The sequence below is a fragment of the Anguilla anguilla genome, chromosome 4, assembly GCF_013347855.1.
Source record: "Anguilla anguilla isolate fAngAng1 chromosome 4, fAngAng1.pri, whole genome shotgun sequence".
In the NCBI taxonomy this organism is placed as follows: Eukaryota; Metazoa; Chordata; class Actinopteri; order Anguilliformes; family Anguillidae; genus Anguilla; species Anguilla anguilla.
In genome coordinates, this window is record NC_049204.1 from 38,211,312 (window position 1) to 38,231,793 (window position 20,482).

At 43.8% G+C, this 20,482-nt stretch overlaps 1 protein-coding gene across 7 annotated transcripts in view; it reads right to left on the reverse strand.

Moving 5' to 3' along the window:
* The window catches only part of prkag2a (protein kinase, AMP-activated, gamma 2 non-catalytic subunit a), a 109,695-nt gene that overhangs the window by 49,274 nt on the left and 39,939 nt on the right, over window positions 1-20,482 (reverse strand). For 2 of the 7 annotated variants that reach the window (XM_035413099.1, XM_035413096.1), the window contains exon 1: window positions 7,029-7,567. The exons of the other annotated variants lie outside the window; for them this stretch is intronic. In XM_035413099.1, the coding sequence (XP_035268990.1) occupies window positions 7,029-7,122 (94 nt within the window). In that variant the 5' untranslated portion in view covers window positions 7,123-7,567. Of the gene's footprint in view, window positions 1-7,028; window positions 7,568-20,482 lie in introns of those variants that run through there. 7 annotated transcript variants of the gene reach the window in all.

The following is a 20,482-nucleotide window of genomic DNA, read 5'->3' on the forward strand; positions in this document are numbered from 1 at the left end:
AATGAAATATCCCTTTAAGCAAATGTGTGTAGGTTGGGGAAATCTTTAAATAGCCTACTGGAATGGTATGCAAACACATATTGGTGGTCTTAAAATGCCTATATGCTTGGTTTGTGTGTTCTGTTGTGATATATTCTAAAATAAAAGCTAAAGGGAGCAACTTGTGTGGTCAAGGACCAAAATAACAGCTATGGCCTTTCAGGCGAAAAGGAGAATATCTGCAGCCAAAGAGATGACAGCTCTTCCCATTTCCTCTGTACTCCATTTCCCTCGGTTGGCTCTTTGCAGCCAACGGCGAAAACTACAGGCTCAAAACAGCCTTTATCACCTCCTGTAATCGTCTCATTATCTCTTATGGACAGGGCAGACTCATCATATGTACACACAATATTGCTGGGGCCCTCAGAGGATCTGTTCTGGAGGGATGAGAAAACAACAGCTAGCCCTGAAGCCCACGAAGACCGAGACAGCCATTAGTTGCGCCGTTAATGAAGAGAGATTCCTTATCGAGCCAAAGCTTAACATTTTAAGAAGGTGACAAATATAATTCACCCTCTAAACATGAAGTCACAAGGGCCCGGTCTGCTCACTGAGTTATATTATTTTGTTACCTTCCAGACACACTTGTTCACAGTTGAATACACACAGTATTTACACATACTGTTTTCACCATACTGCACGCTGATAGGCTTTCATACCTCTTGAACCAATTCAGGCCATGCACTTAGCCGCTCAAGGGTAGATCAATAGTATTTACCCTGGGATTCAAACAGTCCCAGGTACCCAACTACCATGCCACTTATCCCATTCATTTTAAAAGTTCACACAGGGTCAAGGCCAAAAGAGGAGATTAGGTCATTGCACACACCAGCACTTGTCAGACCAAATATTTTCTGTTAAGAGCTGAATTAACATTATTAGAGTTGAATTAACACTGGATATTTTACTGTGTGTGACTGATTGGTTTCATGATGTACAAGTCAAATGTTACTCTGGGTGGCTGTAATCCTTACGCAAGATACACTTGGACCTGGAGAAGGTGTCCAAAGGTGCTGGTTACAGATACTCAATAGCTAGTTATGTTATTCTATAATATTATTTGCTCCAGGTAGAGGTTCTGTCAGGAGGGACTGCAATACAATATACATAAAACAGACCTAATTCAGCTAGATTATCATTCCACCAGAAATTAGCTCCACAACCAACACAGCTATGTTCTGTGCCAGTTCAATAAAACAGAACAGCTCAGGCTAGCCAGTGCCGTTTGGTACAGAAGGGGGTGCAGCCTCACTGCTCTGACACCAGGATACTGAGAAATCATTTATCACGGCTCTGCAATTTCTGAACCAACACCTACAAGCAAAACAATTAACTGAGGACACGGGAGAGAACATTGCTGGAGTCATGATGCCTCTGATGAGTGTGATTTTGAGAGGGCCTGCTAAATGGAGTTCCTGCCAGTCTGTGAAGGGAGAGGACAAGCTCATAAGTGAAAAGGACATTTTCTAAATCATCAACCATAGATACTGAATCACTAGATCATATTTCTTAATGAAAAAATGAACTGAAAGTGCAAGAAATAGGCAAACACATTGCACATAACTAATCTCTAATGAAAGATGCTTTGATTTATGTATGGCTTCTGTGTGTGCATGTGTGTGTGTGTGCATGCATGTATGTGTAAGAGTTTGTTCATGCATGCACTCAGGATTCAATATGCAAATTGTATGGTGTCCGTCCTACTAATACCCATATCTATATAAGAGAGCTCTGAGGCTGAGTGGATGCCTTCACTCAGGCAGAACAAATCGAGCCCCGATCAGGCTATAACCCAGACAGTCTGCAACAATTTTCCAACCCCTCCTCCCCTGAACTGACTGCTCACCGAGCAGCAGGCCTTGTGATTACCCTGCCTCAGGGTTGAAGCAGCTCTGCATCTCTGAACAATACCTAGAAAAGTCAATGCCTTTTCTCCAGAGTGGAATCATCCATAAAAGCCCAGCAAAGGCCAACACTCTCTGTAAATGCCTACCTGTGGCACAGCACAAAAACAAGAAAAAAAAAAAGCCTTTGAGCCCCTGCATGAGCCAGATGCCTGTGGCTCTGGATCTGGCTTTCTGCTTGTTCAGTAAAGTGCCATTTCATTTTGAAGCGGGGGTAGAAGAACAACAGAGAAGCAGAATTAAAATGAATTTAAATGAAGCAGAGGCCCAGCAAAGGCCAAGCACAACCAAAGGCAACCGCCAGCTGGACGTCCTGCAGAAGGCTCAATCTCCAGCACAAGCACTGGGGGTGGAGGGGGCACTGGGTTTCTGGTCATGTACCAGCTCAGACTCCTGGATGCCATGGGGGTGGGTAGGGGCGATGGCGCTGTGAAGTAGTGCCAGTTGGGCTGAAAAAAGAGCGGGCTCCATGGTGGATCAGAAGGAGGGGTAAAAGAACCTAAGCTATACATGACTCTACTGGCCCCACTCAGGAAATTCAAAGTATTGTCGCCGACTGCAATCCCTCAATAGCACCAATCACTAAAGACAGAAGGAGCGAGGGAGGAGGGATCGGCAGGAGAGGAGAGGACTGGCAGGAGATTAAGGAATTGGGGATGGTAGGAGAGGGAGGGCTTTTCAGGTGAGAGGTCAACCAGTGAGAAATTTGGTGGCAAAAAAGAATCCTGACAGCATAAGGGAACCCCAACTCCCAGCCACTGCACTCTATTATTCCACTGTACCCTTCAGCATTGCACTCTGCAGTATCGCTGCAACTGTAACCACTGCACTTGACTGCATCACAGAAACTGTAACCACTGCTTTATAACTGTACAATTGTAACTTTAACCACTTCACTCTACTATGTCACTGTACCCTTCGGCACTGCACTCTACTGTATCACTGCAGCTTCAACCAGTGCATTCTAACTGTACCACTGTAACTTTAGCCACGGTATTCCACTAGCTCTGCAACGTCAACCACTGCACTCTACTGTACAATTAAATCTTGAACCACTACACTCTACTGTCCCACTGAAAGTTTAACCACTGCAGTCTACAGTATCACTGCAAATTCATCCACTGCACAACTGCAAATTCAACCACTGCACTCGACTGTACAACTGCAACTTTAACCACTGCACTCTACTGTACAACTGCAACTTTAACTACTTCGCCCTACTGTACTACTGCAACTTCAACAACAACATACTGTAACACTGCCACATTCTTCAACAGGACTAATCTGCATTGACCAGGAAGGAACATTTTCAGGGAAGAAACATACATAGGGGTAGTTCTTCCTGCTATGGGCAGCTGGGAACTGTCCCACAGTGACACAACACTGGAAGCAGGCGCTTGGGTTATCTCCTGACATTTGGGCTGCCTAATATCAGCTCTATGGCAAAAAAGGCTTCCCAATGTGGCTCTTTCCTCTAATAGCCTCACTGCTGACACCAATCCCAGAGGATAAGATAAAGACATGCTGTCCTGAGACCAGCGTCAGAACTCGCACAGCACAAAACGACCCAAACAGGACTTCATGGGGAAGTGAATCAGGGCTCCATGTCTTCAAACTATTTCCTTTTCCTGGCAAATCTTACCACCATACAAAGGAAATCCAGAGCATTTTTTTTGGTTCCAACTTCAATGCATTTTACTGAAACAATAATGGTATGTTGCATCTTTCTGAAGTTCTTACTTTTCAGTCAGTATTAAATAATGAGGAGGAGATCTTTAAGCAATTCTTCAAACTACAAGAGCAAAAGGGTTGTTCTCTCTTAAAATAAAAAACAAAAGAGAATGACCGGTTGAATAAATCAGCTGTTTTCCAACTAGACCTACAGTATTGTGTATTGAAACAAACATGAGTTCAGGGTTCAAAGTTAAATTACCTGCAGGCGCCAATCAAGACATTTACAGGCACAAAGAACATTTAACTTCATAGAAGATTTTAATTATTCAAAGAACCACCCAGGGCGCCCTTTAAGGAAACGGTTCATGATGTCTTCCTGAGATGAAGCAGAGGTAACGTGATGCACCGTGCAGGGTGCAGGGGCAAGGATATCCTTACCTCTGTTTGAGGACACGCTGTACCAGAAATCGATATCACTCCCCACAGTGACAGGTACTTAGCTGAGAGTGCTCTGCATGATCACCTTTTTCTTTCTTTTTTTAAATAGTAGGTAGGTATGTTTTAATTAAGGACTTCAAAATGTGCTGCTTTGAAGTTTCTAAGTTTCTATTCTGGAAATGATCCAAATAATTGCAAACTGAAGCAGAAATGGGCTTAGAAGTATTAAAAGGAACGCTGCCAAGTTTGCCGCTTTAAAACTCATATCGTCTTTAGAAAGAATTCATAAAAGCTAAAAATAACCCTCTCAGCAGAAATTTGGGAAAAGCAGAAAGCTTGGAGCACGGAGCTCCACGCTTTTTATGTGAGTCACATTTAGAATGTTATTTGGGCAAAGCTTTTCCCTTCTGTTAAAAAATGGGATCATCAGCAAATAGATTTAAAATCTGTATCGTCTACTTGAGTCCTTGTCAATGCTTCAGAATGAATATTCCTGAGGATACTATGGTGGTTTGTGTTAACCATAATGTGTTCTGAGAAGTGTGTTGTTGCAAGGTCTATTTAAAATTTGCGGATGTGCCCTATTACTGAATGTGGATGTACAGAGGCTGCTTAAGGGCTGGGTGGAGTCCATCATTAATCTAAAATCTGGTTATCTTATTTCCTTGGTATTTTAGGTTGGAGAGGATGGATGGATGAGCTGCATTTTCAACGGAGTTCACTCCTGTGTATTTACTTGACTGTAAAGCTCATTCACAAGGTTTAGTTATGCAATCCTTATTTTGGATTCCTCCTTAGGCTACCCCTTTATTCGCCCACCTAAGAATGGCTGTGTTTTGAATACAACTGCCAATTCCAAAGTAGGAGGAAAAAAAGGAGGAAAGCAAATAAATGTTGTGTACTTTTTGTTGTATTGTGAGTATTTAAATTGCCAAATGGGAGAAAAGGCTACAAATTATGAAAAGACTAAAAACAAATGAATAAAAAAACAGTGCACTGTATTGTTGTGAAGTCATTAAAACATAAATCCATAATTTGTGGTCCTGTGAGAAAAACAGCAGCAACCAAGTCAGTTATTTGTCCGCACAGCAAAATTAAGCACTGTGCGTCAAAACCACCCCGGCTTTCTTTCTGTCCCTGCTGCAGGGTGCAGGTGCTTTTCTGGGCCTGACTTGAGCTGAATTTCAGGAGTGTGATAAATGAGGTGACATAGCTCAGGAGGTACGAGCGGTTGTCTGGCAGTCGGAGGGTTGCCGGTTCGATCCCCTGAGTGCCCTGGGTGTGTCGATGTGTCCCTGAGCCAGACACCCCTAATTGCTCCCAACGAGCTGATTGGTACCTTGCATGGCAGCCTTTCACCGTTGGTGTGTGAGTGTGTGTGTGTGAATGGGTGAATGAGAGGCATCAATTGTAAAGCGCTTTGGATAAAAGCGCTATATAAATGCAGTCCATTTACCATTTACCATTTAAATGAAGCGGTGTGAGACTGTATGCAGGCTGTGCACCCGTGCCGTAGCCTGTGATGCGGTAAGGTGACGCTTGGACAGCACGATCGATCTGTCAACCATTCAACCATTTCCAGAAAAAAGGGCACATCTTGCTCTCGGAGAGGAAAAAGGGACGGACAGAGCACCACATCCTCACAAGGCTCGCGGGTACGCTGTCCAGCTTTCTGCAAACACTGCGAACGTTGCTGCAGCAGCGTGATCGCAGTGTGATCACAGCAAATATTCAGTCCTAAGGGTTCGATTGCCTCTGATAGCTCAAGTTACTTTTTGTCTGCAGCCTGAAGCATTTCCCCTGTTCCCTGCACTACCCTATTTTTCACAACTGTTAAATCAAATCTTCATTTCTTCTGGTTATTTCTGTACCTGTATCCCAGTCTTTCTCTCTAACAACTTTACGTGTCCTGTCTCCTCCCGTTTATGGGTTCGCTTCAAACAAATGGTTCCTTTAAACTGCCAGAGCTGTGAAGCTATTTGCATTTAATTTTTTCTCTTGTAAATGTCATTTCCTTACGTTCAGGACCTGGTATCCTGACTGTATTGCTATGACTGCCATCCCCAGCAATCCAGACCACTCCAATCAAGGCTGTTTACAAAAAGGCAAAGCTGTGCGATAGCAATTGGTAATTTATGCACACAAAGTTCTTTCAAATAGAAAGAGCAGACTTCTTCCAGCCCTAATTACTGTAATAATTCTCTAAGCGGTGCAATAATTGTTCAATGAGATGCTACTGCAAGTTTCTCATCTAGTGCTATTGCAATATATCATTCACATCAACAGACTGGTACTGAGAGGCAATTAGAAGAGAATTGTGGCCATTCTGCGAGACTTGTTCTCTCTCTCTCTCTCTCTTAAATGTGAAATGCTTTGTTGCTGCATAAAATAAACAAATTAATATACAATGAAGCCAATAAACAAATGCTCAGGATAGACTTTGACTGTTGTAATGTTATATTGACAGATCTAAAAATAAATATTTTGTCTGCAACTATCCGATCTCTGTCTGTGTCCTTGTCTCAATCTCTCAGTGAGTAGCACTTCCTGTGAAATAGGTCAGTGACAGTTAACTGCTTGTGGGCTGGCGAGAACTCCCTTCATCAGACACTACGACTGCTTCAAATTCAGGCCAGCGGCGGCAGTCCATGGAGGGAAGTCAAGGGCAAGGGCTGATCATTATCTTTTTTCTGTGCCTGTGTCTGTGCCCCATTACTGCCACCCCCCCCCCCCCCCCCCAAAAAAAAAAAAAAAAAAACTTAAAAGAATCCTTTAAAGCATTCCAAGCTGTACTGCTGCCTCGCACTTACACTCAGCTGTGATTGGGTGTTTCAACACCTGCTCGCGAACCCAGGACAGCAAGGTTACAGGTGCAAATGCTGCACATATCACAAACGGCCACTAAAAAGAGAAGCTTCTCTCACTGAAACGCCACCCACCAGGTAACCCAGCCCCCCCCCCCCTTTACCGTACCGGGCAGGTTGTGGGGCTCAGACTGCCGTCTGCCTGTCCGTCTGTCCTGGTCCTTCCGCTTCTTGCTCCCGCGCAGGCTGCCGAATCGTTTCATTGGTCACAGCGGGCAGGGGGGGAGGGGGTAAGGGGTCAGACGGCGAGACCGAACATGCTTGGGGGGCAGCGGCTCCGTTCGTCCCCCCTTTCCCGAAGAGGATGGAAAGGCGGCGGCGGGGGGGGTCAGCGCAGGAGGGCCATCCTCCGACAGGGAGAAGCACAGCGAAGGCGAGGATGAGGATGCCGGATGTAGGGCGGGTGGGGGGGGGTGAGGATGGATCTCGATACAGCGGGTCCGGGACGTCGAGGGACAGAGGGAAGAGTTGCCGAGGGTCCGAAGCTGTCTTCTGGGAAGGACACGGGGACCGCGGTGGGACGGGGCGAGCTGGGTGAAGGGAGGGGGATGTCGCTATCAGAAAGTTTCCACGCGCGGGACTCTTTCTGCCCCTCTTCTCGATGGGCTCGGCTCGTTACGGCAGCAGCTCGGTTCCAGCTCCCGCTGCAGACTGTCAAGTACAGCTGTGCCGGTTGCCTCTTTAAAATAGCCTGCACGGCAGGAGACTGTAAAAGGAAACCACCCCGTGCACAGCCAATCTCCGGCAGCGATTGGTTCAGCATCCCCCCCCCCCCTCAGTCTTCCTGTACCTCCCCCTCTCTCTCCCTCCCTCTCTCCTTCCCCTCATCTCCCAGCCCTGTCGTACTGCTTACTGAACTCAGTACACACACCCATGCATTCAAACACACCTGCACCTACACACACACATAATTTTGGAAGTGACTCTTAGTACTGGATGCCTGACTATCTTCTGGCCTGATAATATGATTACAGACAGAGTAACAGAGACGGGCAGACATTCAGACAGTCAACCAACTAAGACAAATAGACAGAGTCGAGTTGTGTGTAACGGAAGCTCTGAAGAAATGCACATGCAATATGTACACAATTCCCTGAGGCTGCTCAAAGTCAGTGAAAGGCTAACGACATAATAGATTGTTTATGCAGGGGACATAACTTAGGTCTGTAGCTCCCGTTAATTTAGAAAAAAGGTTGTTCACAAAAAAAGAAAAATGCTTATAAGAAATGCACAGAACAGTGCGCAGATGCGCACCGGTTATGGGCAGGGGGATTGTGGGTGGTCTAATGCCAGAGTCTAATGAGGACCTCCCCTACAGTCTGCCACATTCCAGGATGCTACAGAAACCACATATCATATTATTTACTGTAAACAAACAAACACATTAGCAATGATCACACACCCGCCTCTCCACCATACCCTCGTGCGCTTCACAATCTTAGGCTAAGTTCCCCCTCCGTTTCCCAGGTGTGCCCTGTAGGACGGCCAGAGTCCTACTTGTGTAACAGCCAAAGAACAGCCAATATCCTCCCCAGTCAAATCACACAGGGCTACAAAGCTATTTCGCTGAACATGCAAACACAGATTATCCTGAAATGAGCTTTGGGCCATTTCCAAAAGACTAATTCAGTTTCAGTATATTTATGGAAAATTACTCCTTTAAATTTGTATGCTTGACTGGAGGAGGCGAAAGTACATTGAGGAGAGAGAGAGAGCAAGTGAGAGACAGACAGAGAGAGGGAGAGCAAGCGAGCAAGCGAGAGAGAGAGAGAGAGAGAGAGAGAGAGAGAGAGAGAGAGAGCCCATTTGTTCCGTTGCCAGGGGCTGTGGTTTAGTGCAAAAACTGTAGCTACACCAGTTGCATTCATCGCTAATGAATGAATGCTGGAGAACACTGAAGACAAAAAAATAAAAACAAAACTAATTTACACTCTTTCTCTCTCAAAAAGACCAAAAGTGTGGAAAACACCAGGGTGGTCTCATCTGGTTGAATGAAAGATCATCAGCCTCTCAGTCCAGTTCATTTGAGGTAGAGTCAGGCAGATGACTTTTCTCCAAGCAGCCTTCTTGAAACAGAAATCCAAAGAAAACACAAATAAAATAATTAAATAAACAGAAACCCATCCCAGTCCAGTTAGGTTCTGTTTCTACGTTTAAAGGGGAAATCGCCTGAGGGCTGGATATCATGTGGACATGGAGGCCTTGTTTAAGGCAAACCCGCACTGCTGGCAGAGACCTGAGAACTGACCGAAAGCTGAGACTGTGGTCATTGATTTCAGCCGCCGGCATGCGGCTTTGGCAAACGGACCATAAGCCAATCGGATGGCTTTTAGAAGTGTGCGGACTTCTGAACGGTGCATGGGAATATCCACGCGCTGATAAAAAGACAATTGTTGGCTTATTACATTACATTACAAGCATTATGTAATTTAGCAGGTGCTGTTACTCAGAGACATAGAAAACCTTTTTTTTTTAATACATTATCATCCATTTATATTGCTGGATATGTACTGAAGCAACTGAGGTTAAGTACCTTAAACCTGCAACATTTGGGTTAAAGGTCCAGTACTCTAACTGTTATACTTGACTGCATCCCATGGCACATGCCATCTCATTTTACGTGCCAGCAGCTAGATTAGGATGCCGATAGAGGTAGTACAGCACTGGAAAAGCAACTTAGTGACATGGACGAGCCTTGTTTGGAAAAAAATTATAAAATTAAACCAAAATGTTTGGTCAGCCATTGTCCAAGGTGAATTAATTCAATCATTCAATTTTATTGGACAAACTGCACCTCTTTAAAATAAACTTCAATGCCACTATCCTTTATCCAATATCATCACTGAACCACCACAACCAACAAGCTTGAATTCATCGCTTAGTCAATTGCAAGGGAAAACAATACCTATACAGCACCCCATGGTGAGTCCATGGCAGAAGTATGGGAAATATATCAAGTAGCTTCTGTAAGCAGTATCAATAGGCTTTGATTAATCATCTGTGTGTGTATCCTACACTCAGTCCACTGCCTCCAAATCAACCTTCCGATTGAATGCACTCAGTTTCCCAAAACAAGCTAAGCTCGACGTAAAAAACTGAGGAGCACACACAGAGCTGGATAATCCCCTCCAAAGCCCTCACCAGCTCACTGATTCCTTCAAAGTGGCAGTTTAGTGGGGAGGGGGAGAGAACAGCCACACTCGGGCTGAAAATCAATTACAGGGGAGCGGGAAGAAGCCAGGCAGGGTGAGCAGCTGCAGCGAGCACTTCTTCACAAGCACAACACCACTGCTGCTGCTGCTCACGCACTCCAGAGACTCCACCAGGCCTCTGCTTTCTCTCTGAGGTGTGAACGTAATGAAAACCATAATGAGTAAAGAGTTTACCTTTGGATAATGGCCCTCCTTGGCCTGCACCATTTCCTGTCAACCACAAGGCTGAGAGCATAGCCCTCCTGACCTGTACCATTTCTGCCTAAACACAGGGTTCAGAAACCGTTGCCCCCTTGACCTGTTCCTACCAACCAAATCTCCTCTCAATCTCCTACCAACTAAATGGTCAGACAAAGGGGTTTCATTTGATAATTATAGCAGCATATATGCAGATAATATGGTAAGGTATGTGATAAATTATATCTTATATATTATTTCAGTCATCTTCATTTGCATGCTCTTCCTAGTAGTAATGTTCACAGTGTCATAGATTATATGGTAAATAAGACAATACAGTTAGCCAGTTAGCTAGTTACAGAAGAGTTCAAGAGAACACATGGATATCATACAGGGGACCTGGTGTAAAGACAATGGCATTGTTCTTTACTGTCTATTCTGAGGAATTAATGTAAATTTATTTTTGTTTAGTGTTCCAAAAAGCCTCTGTTTGTACTCAAGCAGTAGCACAAACAAAAGCGGACAGGGACCGCTATTTGGAGACGTGCCACAATGCGGGTCCCGGCCCAATTTAATAGTCAGATACACAGACAGGAAGTGAAGTCACGTGGACTTGGGGCTTGGCAAAGAACAATTTTCAGAAAGAACGAGTTTCCAGAGCCTGGTGGTCTGAATCTCACAGGGACTGTGAGCAACATTTTTTAAGTTCACGGGTCTAGAGGTTCTGACCCCCGTGCTGGGCTAAGTATGCCAAGAGAAAGTTGATGGCACTCAAACCCAGCTCCCCTCACCCACGGCGCAGTGGGGTACAGGGAATGATTGTCCCACGCTCCACTCACTGCAGCTGTGAGCACAGGGCACATGTGGGTGTGGTTAAGGCCCAGCTTACAGAAATTGTTGCCATGGTAAAGCAGATCAGTGCTATTATGGTAGAAAATCTACTCTATACATAAGAAAAACAGAAGCAGACTACCAGCATGAGGTGTGATATTATGGTTTGCCTTATCCATTGCCTGTTCGTCCCGAAGGATGCCCACTATATCAAGTGCAGGCCTTCATCACACTTGATGAACCCAATGGTGGGTTCCTCACTGTTTTGACTTTCAGGTTACATGCCCAGTTCCTTATCTACTGTAGTGTCAGGCCAAAACTGCAGCCCCTACATGGTGGGGGTGGAAGGGGCTGAGCCATAGCCCTGCCCAGCATGCAGCAGACCCACTGACACGAGGAGCGGCGCGGAGGAATGCCACATTCTTCTCCACACCCTGCGCGGAGCGGCGGCACAAAGGGGTGCGACCGTGCCTCGATGCCGCTGAAGGGTGTCCCCAGAACACTGTCCCGCCACTCTCCAGATCTCCCCACGGACACGACGCTTCGGTTTTCCTAATAAGGAAAAGCCTGGTTTATCGTGACTTTTATTCTTTTTTTTTTCAAAAAAAAGGTCGCCCAGGCAATACAGAACCCGCCTCCTTACTGTAAATAGATGGACGGCCTCCTTGTCTGAGCCACTTTGTACGCGTCAGCCCATTCCCAGATAAGGCTATACTGTGCTCCGAATGCCAGGCATGTCACAGTAACAACATTCTCCAGATGTTGAGGGGAGGAAAAAAACCTTAAGTTTAGAACATTAAAACAGCAACAATGCGCTGTTAATGTTTCAGCATTAACCTGACATTTACAGTGAATGTAAAACAGGCAAAAACTTTGTCCAAAAGTACGTCCTGGTGCAAAGCAAGCAGCCAATCATAAATCAGAGCATTTGCTGCAGCGAACATACTCTTATCACTCTTTACCTTTCACTCAGATTCTGATGATAAGTGTCTAGTATAAAGTTTCACACGGAAACATTGAGCAATATGTTTGAGAGCGTTGCTGTTAATAACCACAAAGAACACTGAAGACTCTTCTACATGAAGAGCTGGCCTTTCTCTGCAATAGGATGGATAAGCTGTACAAGCCCATCTCCTGCACAATTACAGGCATCATATCTCCTGAGATTTACCAATCACTTCACAGTAAAGAAAAGCATATCATGACCAGCCGGTTAATGACTGAGACCCTACATACCATTTATGTGAGTGAATGACACAATGACCCCCCCAGGGTCACTGCCTCACCCCACCCTCCCACTCCCCAATCCAAATTTTCTTGCAGAAAATGCATTGTCCATTTAATAATATGCATTTGCAGGAAAATAAACCATGTCACATTTGTAAATTATGCATAATACATATAACACGAATTGGCATGCTCAGTGAGTGTGCATTGTCATGCCATGCTCAGTGACCCAAAGGCAGCACACAACCTGGGACTGAACCCACCACCTCATGGTTGTAAACCCAGATCCCCTACTCCATCCTGACACCCAGAAGCAGCACAACTGCATGTATGCTCTTAGCATAATGCAGAGAGGCTCATGCAATTAACCGGCTTCAGTCTTCTGGATTTTGGAGCTGGATTTTGAAAGCTTATGTAATGGCAGCCAGTGTCGCAGTATTAAGGAAGTGGCATGCCATGACGCACTGCACCTGTTCTGGCCCCTCGCAAGAAGGCCCAGGGCTGCCGCAACTCTCTCCCTACCCGCGGCACACACCGGTGAGCAGCTCCACATTTCATCATGCAAGACCTGCCTGCACTGGAGGGAAAAAATCACCCAGGCAAAAACCACACCGAGGAGCAGAACGCATCTCTAATCCCCCAACAGCTGGCTTCAGCTGCCTCTGAGCCACAACGTTAGCCCAAAGTCCATTAGCTTCTCCAGCTAGCAAGTGCAGCTCTCAAAGGGTTAAACACTAGGTTAACATCCATGGAACCCAGTGCATACCCTCTTGTGCATTTACTTTTTATTGCAGTGTCTGGTTAATATGCCATTCAGAAATGAAAATAAAAGCTAACACAATGACAATTCCTTGTAAATAATTGACATAACAACACAGAGTTTGAGCAAGTACTGCATACTAAGCACACGAATGGCTCTTTCTGAAATTGAATTTCAAACATACACAAGATTTTACACAGAGATAGCAAAACTAATTTCAAGCTCAAATGTAATATTTTACTGTGGTTCATGTTTAATGAAAGTGACTTGTTCAGTCAGTAAGAATGCCTAATGTTCTGAGACGGAATGCTTGTTTTCCCATATGTATTTATATTGTAAAAATTGCTATTTAACATCGTGAATTAACTATATTTTTCCTATACTAGTGTATTGCATAGCTACTGCATTGCAACCTGTCATGGGTATTGGATCAAGGCATCAAATATTAATCATTTTATAGAAGGGAGGGGGGGGGATCATCAGCCCTTGGGTGGTTATTTTAAGCTGCATTTTACGGATTACATTTTTGGCAACCTCTGACGTACACAATGCAAGTGCCCAGAGAGAAAACATTAGCCATTTTAATGACAGCGGCACTACATGTGCCTCGGGCCCAGTTTTTATAAGACACCATTCTCTGTCACTGCAGCAGAACAGGAAGCAGGTATGTGTCCGTGCTCAAGTGACAAAGAGGAAGTTTGTTTCAAATTTCAGCGCACATTTAATGAATTAGCTAGCTGCCCACTGATACTTTCATGCAGCAGCAGTTGTAGGGAGAGGGGCCGCGGTTGTAGACCAGTTCTTTTGCCATTTCACTGTTAAACTGTGTGCACAAACTGAACCCGTTCATCATTTACATTTCCTGAAGTGGTGGAGACCAAACAGCACTAAATATACAACATTTTCAGTGAGTTTTGTTGGAATAATTTACTATAATTATAAGTCATTATTAGTGATCAATTTATATACTTCTGATGCATGGCATAACATGATATCCTATTACAGTTTGTTCTAAAATGGGGTTTTCAACATAATAAACAAGGCTCTGAAAAATAATAAGTACACAATCATACAAAATGAAGGAGATGGATCTTGAGTACTCATACACCTACATATTATTCACATTTTATTGTGCAAAGACACAGGTTAAAGGGGCAGGCGCCAGGAGAACTAAAATTAGGTGTATCATATGTCCAGAACAAGTGAACTTCTTTATCAGGGATTAGTAAAGCTCTACTTAATTCCATTCAATTACATGCAAATTTATTTCCTTTCATTTTATTCAGTATTATTTCACTACGTTCTGAGTCATATCAATTCTTCACTAATTCACAAAATGATTTATTAAAAAGGCAAAAAAAAGCATTTACAAGTAAGCTCGATACTAATGAAACAGATTGAAGACACTCTAGAATGAGGATGGCCAGAATGACTAAAAATTATTACAAAATGTTAAAATATAATGCAAAGAGTTCAAATATGAGCACTCTCCACTCATCACACACAAGGCCTCCCTGGCTACAGAGATACTGCTGTTGCCCAGGGCCTCTGTGATGTCCTGACAGACTCCTATGTATCGACTGGAAGCTGATCTTTGGAGGGTTGCCACCACTCAGACCAGCCCTTAAATATTTTCACAGGGGAACACTTTAAAGATGTCTCTGTATCTCCAGGCTATCATCAGGGATTTATCTGTAATCTCGCTCAACCATGCAACCTAAACAATAGCAATGGCTGAAAAATCACCAGTTCAACCAATATGCAATTACTGAAGAGTCATCTGAGCCTTCCTAAGTATTTCACCGCTGCTGCATCGTTTATTTTAACTTGAATCCGTGCTATGTGCTTCTGCTTGCTTGGCTAAAACAGACAGGAGAGTTTTAGGTGAAATAACTGCAACGTAAGAATACAGTGAAGCTGGACTCATACTGGGGCCTGCAGTGGGTGAGGCCATGGCTGTAAATATTCTGGTTGGAAAGGCTGCTGTCCCATTCTGTCCCACCCACCATGCTCAGATAAGGGGTTGGGGGGGGGGGGGGGGGGGCGCAGTGACAGCCACAGGGAGATTGGCTGCATGGGGGGGGGCCACGGTCGGGTGACATCGCTCCAGGTCGCCCTCCTCAGTCTGTCAGTCAGCTGCCTGCCACGAGGGGCCACGTGGCGCGGGGGCTGTTTGTTTATCCGTCGCCAAAGCAACCGGCCGCCACGAGCTGAAGAGGCATTACAGTGAGTTGAAGCACCAGTGTGGGGTGGGGGCATCACACAGGGGTGTAATAGGGCCATGGGAAGGAGCCCAGCCTGTCCCGTGCTCCCAAATCTCATACAATGGCATAGGGGTGCCAAGGAGGGTGCCAGACACAGGCTGTGTGCCACCTAGCTCAGACTCAGCAGGACAGTATCATGTGACCTGAAGGCACAGCTCCCCCATAATGCTTGTGGCTCAAGGGTACTGTAAAAACATTTCTAAGGATACTTCGCTAAAATATAATTTACCGAAATTGATTTCTTTTACTTACTTATTTTTTTACTTACTTTCATTTTTAAAAGCATTTATCCTCCATTCTCTCTGGTTAGGAATGCCCGACCGTGCTCGCGCTACAATGGTCATCGCATCCTCCATTGCTGATTTGGGGAAGCGAAGAGAAGCATGTCATATCAGCCGCTGCTGATCACACTGCAGTTTGCAGGTCGGATTGTGCTGCCATGAGTCGTAGGAAGACATGTAATCTGCAGCTTAACAGATAACCTCGTGCATGACAGAACCTCGGGATGAGTTGCTGTCATCCCATTACATTACATGCATATAGCAGATGCTCTTATACATAGCAACTTACCCAACATGGCATTATAACATTGCATCCATCTACACAGCTGGATATATACTGAAGCAATGCAGGTGAAGTACCTTGCTCAAGGGTACAAAGACAGTGTGCAAGCTGGGAATCACACCCGTGACCTTTAGGGTACACAACCAGCTACTCACCCATTAAACCACCCTAGCCATATGAAACCCTTCCATCCCCATGATTGGTTTTCCCTTTTGGTTGCCCATATGGTAACGTAATCTATTTAAATATTTTGTATGATATATGTAAAACATGCATAGATTTACAATATATTTTTATATATTTTTAAATATAAGTATTATATCTTTGTGTTATATCTTTGTAAATACATGTCATATGTAAAAGTGGCCAATTTTGAATTTTAAGTATATTTTCACAATATATATGAATTGTGTGTAAATATGTGATGTAAAAATATATATGTACTGTAAGAAATACATTAAAAACTACAAGTACATTTGTATATTAAAATACATATTGTTCTCATATATTTCCAAAACATTCTTCTGTACGGGGAACCCATGACTGATATTTTCATCTACACAAGAGATGGGCAATGACTGCCACATCTGTTTCTGGTTTTCATGCCAAGTTCTGACCTTAATTACTCAATTTGCTCTAGCATTTACGCCATCTCACATTTTAGGTACATTTCTTGATAAGCGCATAAATGACAAGAATTTTCTTGTGTCCCTATATGGAATGTTTTACAGTGATCTAATCTACAGAATCAGTGTTAGTGTTAGTGTATACAGCTAATTAGATAATTTAGTCAGAGCAATCAGTGGGAACAAAAACATGTATACACACCAGCCCTCCAGGCCCGGAACTGTCCACCCCCAGTTTATACAACATCCATCATACATACTAACAAGACTGCTGCAGCTGGAGAGGCAAAAATATCCACCACTCCACAGTCTACACCATTTATCTTGTAACACACAGATGTGATACAGATCTGTTAGTGAAACTCATTGGAAACATCCACTGACATGTCTTTTTCTCTCTCTCTCTCTCACCCACGCATACATATGCACACACACACACACACACACACCAAGCCAGGCATGTACATTCCCTGATCAAGGGCACTTCATCACAGCCATAGTGAGACAAGTATCTGTTCACCCTTGCCACGTCCATACAGTACATCTACAATGGTACATAAGTGGTGCGCCAGGAACACAGAGAAATAACTCAACACATCCCAACAAATGTTAAATGTTACTCAGTGTCTCGTTTTAAGCACAAAATGCACTGAAGTTATACCGATTCATTGTTTCTAGGTTTTACCGCTCTCTACCACATAACTGCCAGCAATGACAAGCAATTTAGGAAACTGACACATATTGTGCTCTGCACTCTATCACTGATCGACATATAAATGGTACATCCACTTATTTATGCTGTAAACACACATTTTCCCAGGAGAACGTCAGCAACTTGCGCAGACTGAAATATGCAGTTACACCTATGACCAGACGATGGCAGTACGGCTCCAGATAAAGACTAAAAGACCATCTTTGGAGAAAGAAAGCTTGTGAGTTGAGTCACACCACCCTCTAGTGGTTCACACAGGCTTGTGGTGTTGCAATGTGTAGCATATGGATAAGACATACAAGGAAAAACATACCGTTTAAATAAAAGGGAATTTTGGTCTTCCATTTCAAGTATTCCATCTCAGATAAATATAAACAGCATACTTGTTCACACACCTGGATGGGATTCACCCTGAGACTGAAAAGGAGGGCTGTATCCATTTATGGATTTTATTGCCGCTTCTGCTCTAATTTAGCCCAATCACTGACATACATGATAAGACATTTTAACTATATTCCTCAATAATCCCATGATATATATTTAAACCATGAGCATACAAGCTAATTAGCTAATGAAAAATAGTATGGAAAATGCACATGATGGACATAAGGAAAAACATACCATTAAGATAAAACAGAATTTTGGCCGCCCATCTCAAGTCAGATGAACCTTGGTCTACTGGATCTGCTGATCTCAAGCCCCTGTCTGTTGTTATTGATGGGCCCCTTCCAGAACATTTATTTTATTCTCTTTTGGAACATTCACAACACTCACTGCTACTGCATCCAGTGCCACCATAAACCTCAAATAATGAGGTATGGGGGGGAGGTTACACCCACTAAGCACCCCTCCTATGGACAAGTAGCCCCACTTTAACATTTTCAAACAGGCCCTTGATTACAGCTTATATCAGCCCTGTTCACAAAGGTAAGAGAAAGTCTCATGATTCACACGTAAGCAAGCTTACATTAAACTGACAACACAAAGGTAGTGACCCAACTAAACTAGACTGTTATTCAGACTTCAGGTTCAATGACCACCATAATTTACATGGCTTCCTGCTATTATGATGGACACAGGTACATCCAAGCAATTTGTGGGCATCGCACAAAAGGTTTAAGATGAAACAAACCTAAATGAGAAATGGAATGGTTGTACACAGTAACTATAAGGTTCTTATTTATAAGTGCCAAAGATCTTAAAAAGAAAAGGTAATATATAACCTGGATGCATTAACCAGAATAATGAAAAGCACGCAGACCTTGAATAAGTACATATATGGGAGGGGCAGACAGGGAGGTGTATATGTGGAGGGGGGGTTGAACCTGTTGTCATTCCACCCGGTTGTTATTGCTGCTGAAACTAGGCCACAAAAACAAAATTCCTACCAATCCAGGCACCTAATCAGACCTCCTGAGTCCTGGATTTCCTTGGGATCTGTCTGGCCAGCCGGCCACGCCCCTCCACTGCGGTCATGAGGCCGAAGGCCGGCAGGGTTACGCAACCTGTCAAAATAATAGCGCTAGCCTGTGCGCTGGAGATCCTCTCTCTTTATCCCTTCATCTTCCACTGTACCCACCCCCACACACGCCCAATCACATTCACGCTTGTGAGCAGTCAGACGGCCCCACACTTCCCTAGCCCTGCCCACCTCCCGGGCACAGCCTTGCTAGCCTAGCCCTGCCCTGCAGCACCAGCCCCAAACAGCCCTGTTAGCCTCTGCTAGCTTCACTCTGGCACGCTCTGCTATGCTTTGTCTGGGAGGAGAGAGGCATTGCTGCCATATCCAGGACAAAGGACTGCCAAATCTTCACTTTAGACACAGAACACTGTGCCAGATCCACCTCACAGACCAATAATTTTATTTCATTTCCTTATTTTTTATGTTTTGCTTCCCTAGGCTCCCTTCATAATCCCACCCTTTTCTTATGCAATTACTTTAGGGTTATTATAGAAAGCTTCATGGTTTTATTTTCACGCTATCTGTAGGGATGCATGATTTGATTCTGGCATGTTAACTTACTGCTTTTGCTTTAATGATGCTGCTTATAATCACACTGATCTGAGACTGTTGTTAGCCAGTGGCATTCATTTCAGGTGAATGCACTTATGTTGTCTTTATACTATATATCAAACTGGATAAGAGTATCTACTAAATTAATGTGATGCAATACAATGAAAAGAAAATGGAGAGGAACACAGTACAGATGTGTTCTGCTGAGTAACAGTGTGGAGCAGTGTGGCTAAGGTTACTAGGTAAAGTGAAGTAGGGATTACAGTTACTAGGCAACAGTGAAAGGTACTAGGCAAGGGCAAAAAAAAGGTTTAAATCATGGTTAAAGTAACCGAGCAACATTGTGAGGTACTGTTACTAGGCAACTGTGTGAATTAGTGCACCACAGAATATAGATAATGCATATTCAATCTAAACCACATAAACGCTATAATCTAATGTTGCTCAGCGTTGGTGAGGCTGTCTGCATTGCACAGGCTTATGTGCATTTAAATGCATTTTAAAAGCTGACTCATAGTGCTGAGTTCATCTTACATTGAGTATTAATGACAGAAATCAATCTGACCCACAGTTCCTGTAAAAGAGTACAAGATTTGGAGTAGGACCCATGCAACCAAAAGAAAAGAATCATAAAAAGTCTAGAAACACATATTTCTCAAACATGTTCATCCTTTTGAAACGATTCATTCAGCAGTGAGACTGTAATTAAATCACAATGAAATCCTTGGTATAAAAATCTGCAAAATCTAAAATACTAATGCATGGTTTAATAATACAGTTACATTACTACTATCATATATACGTAATATTACATATACAGACACTATATTTGTCAGAAAACAATGGGACCTTTGCTTGGAACATTGTGACAAAAAATCAAGGGCATCCTCCCATGTTTTCACAGAAAAGCCATGAGTCACATTGGAGGACTGAAATGTGGGCTGTGCAGCACTCATCTCTCACAATAGTCTCTCACAGAGAAGCCACGTGTCTCCACTGAACTCTCATGCACGCATGCACACAAGCAACACACAGACACACGCACACACACAATTTAATCTCTTTTTCATTAACCTGCTGAGTCACAGATGGTCACACAGCCATAACAGGCATGTCACTTGCTGAACGGCTGTTCCCACAATTCCACTCAACAGACAGGAAGGGGAAAATATGACT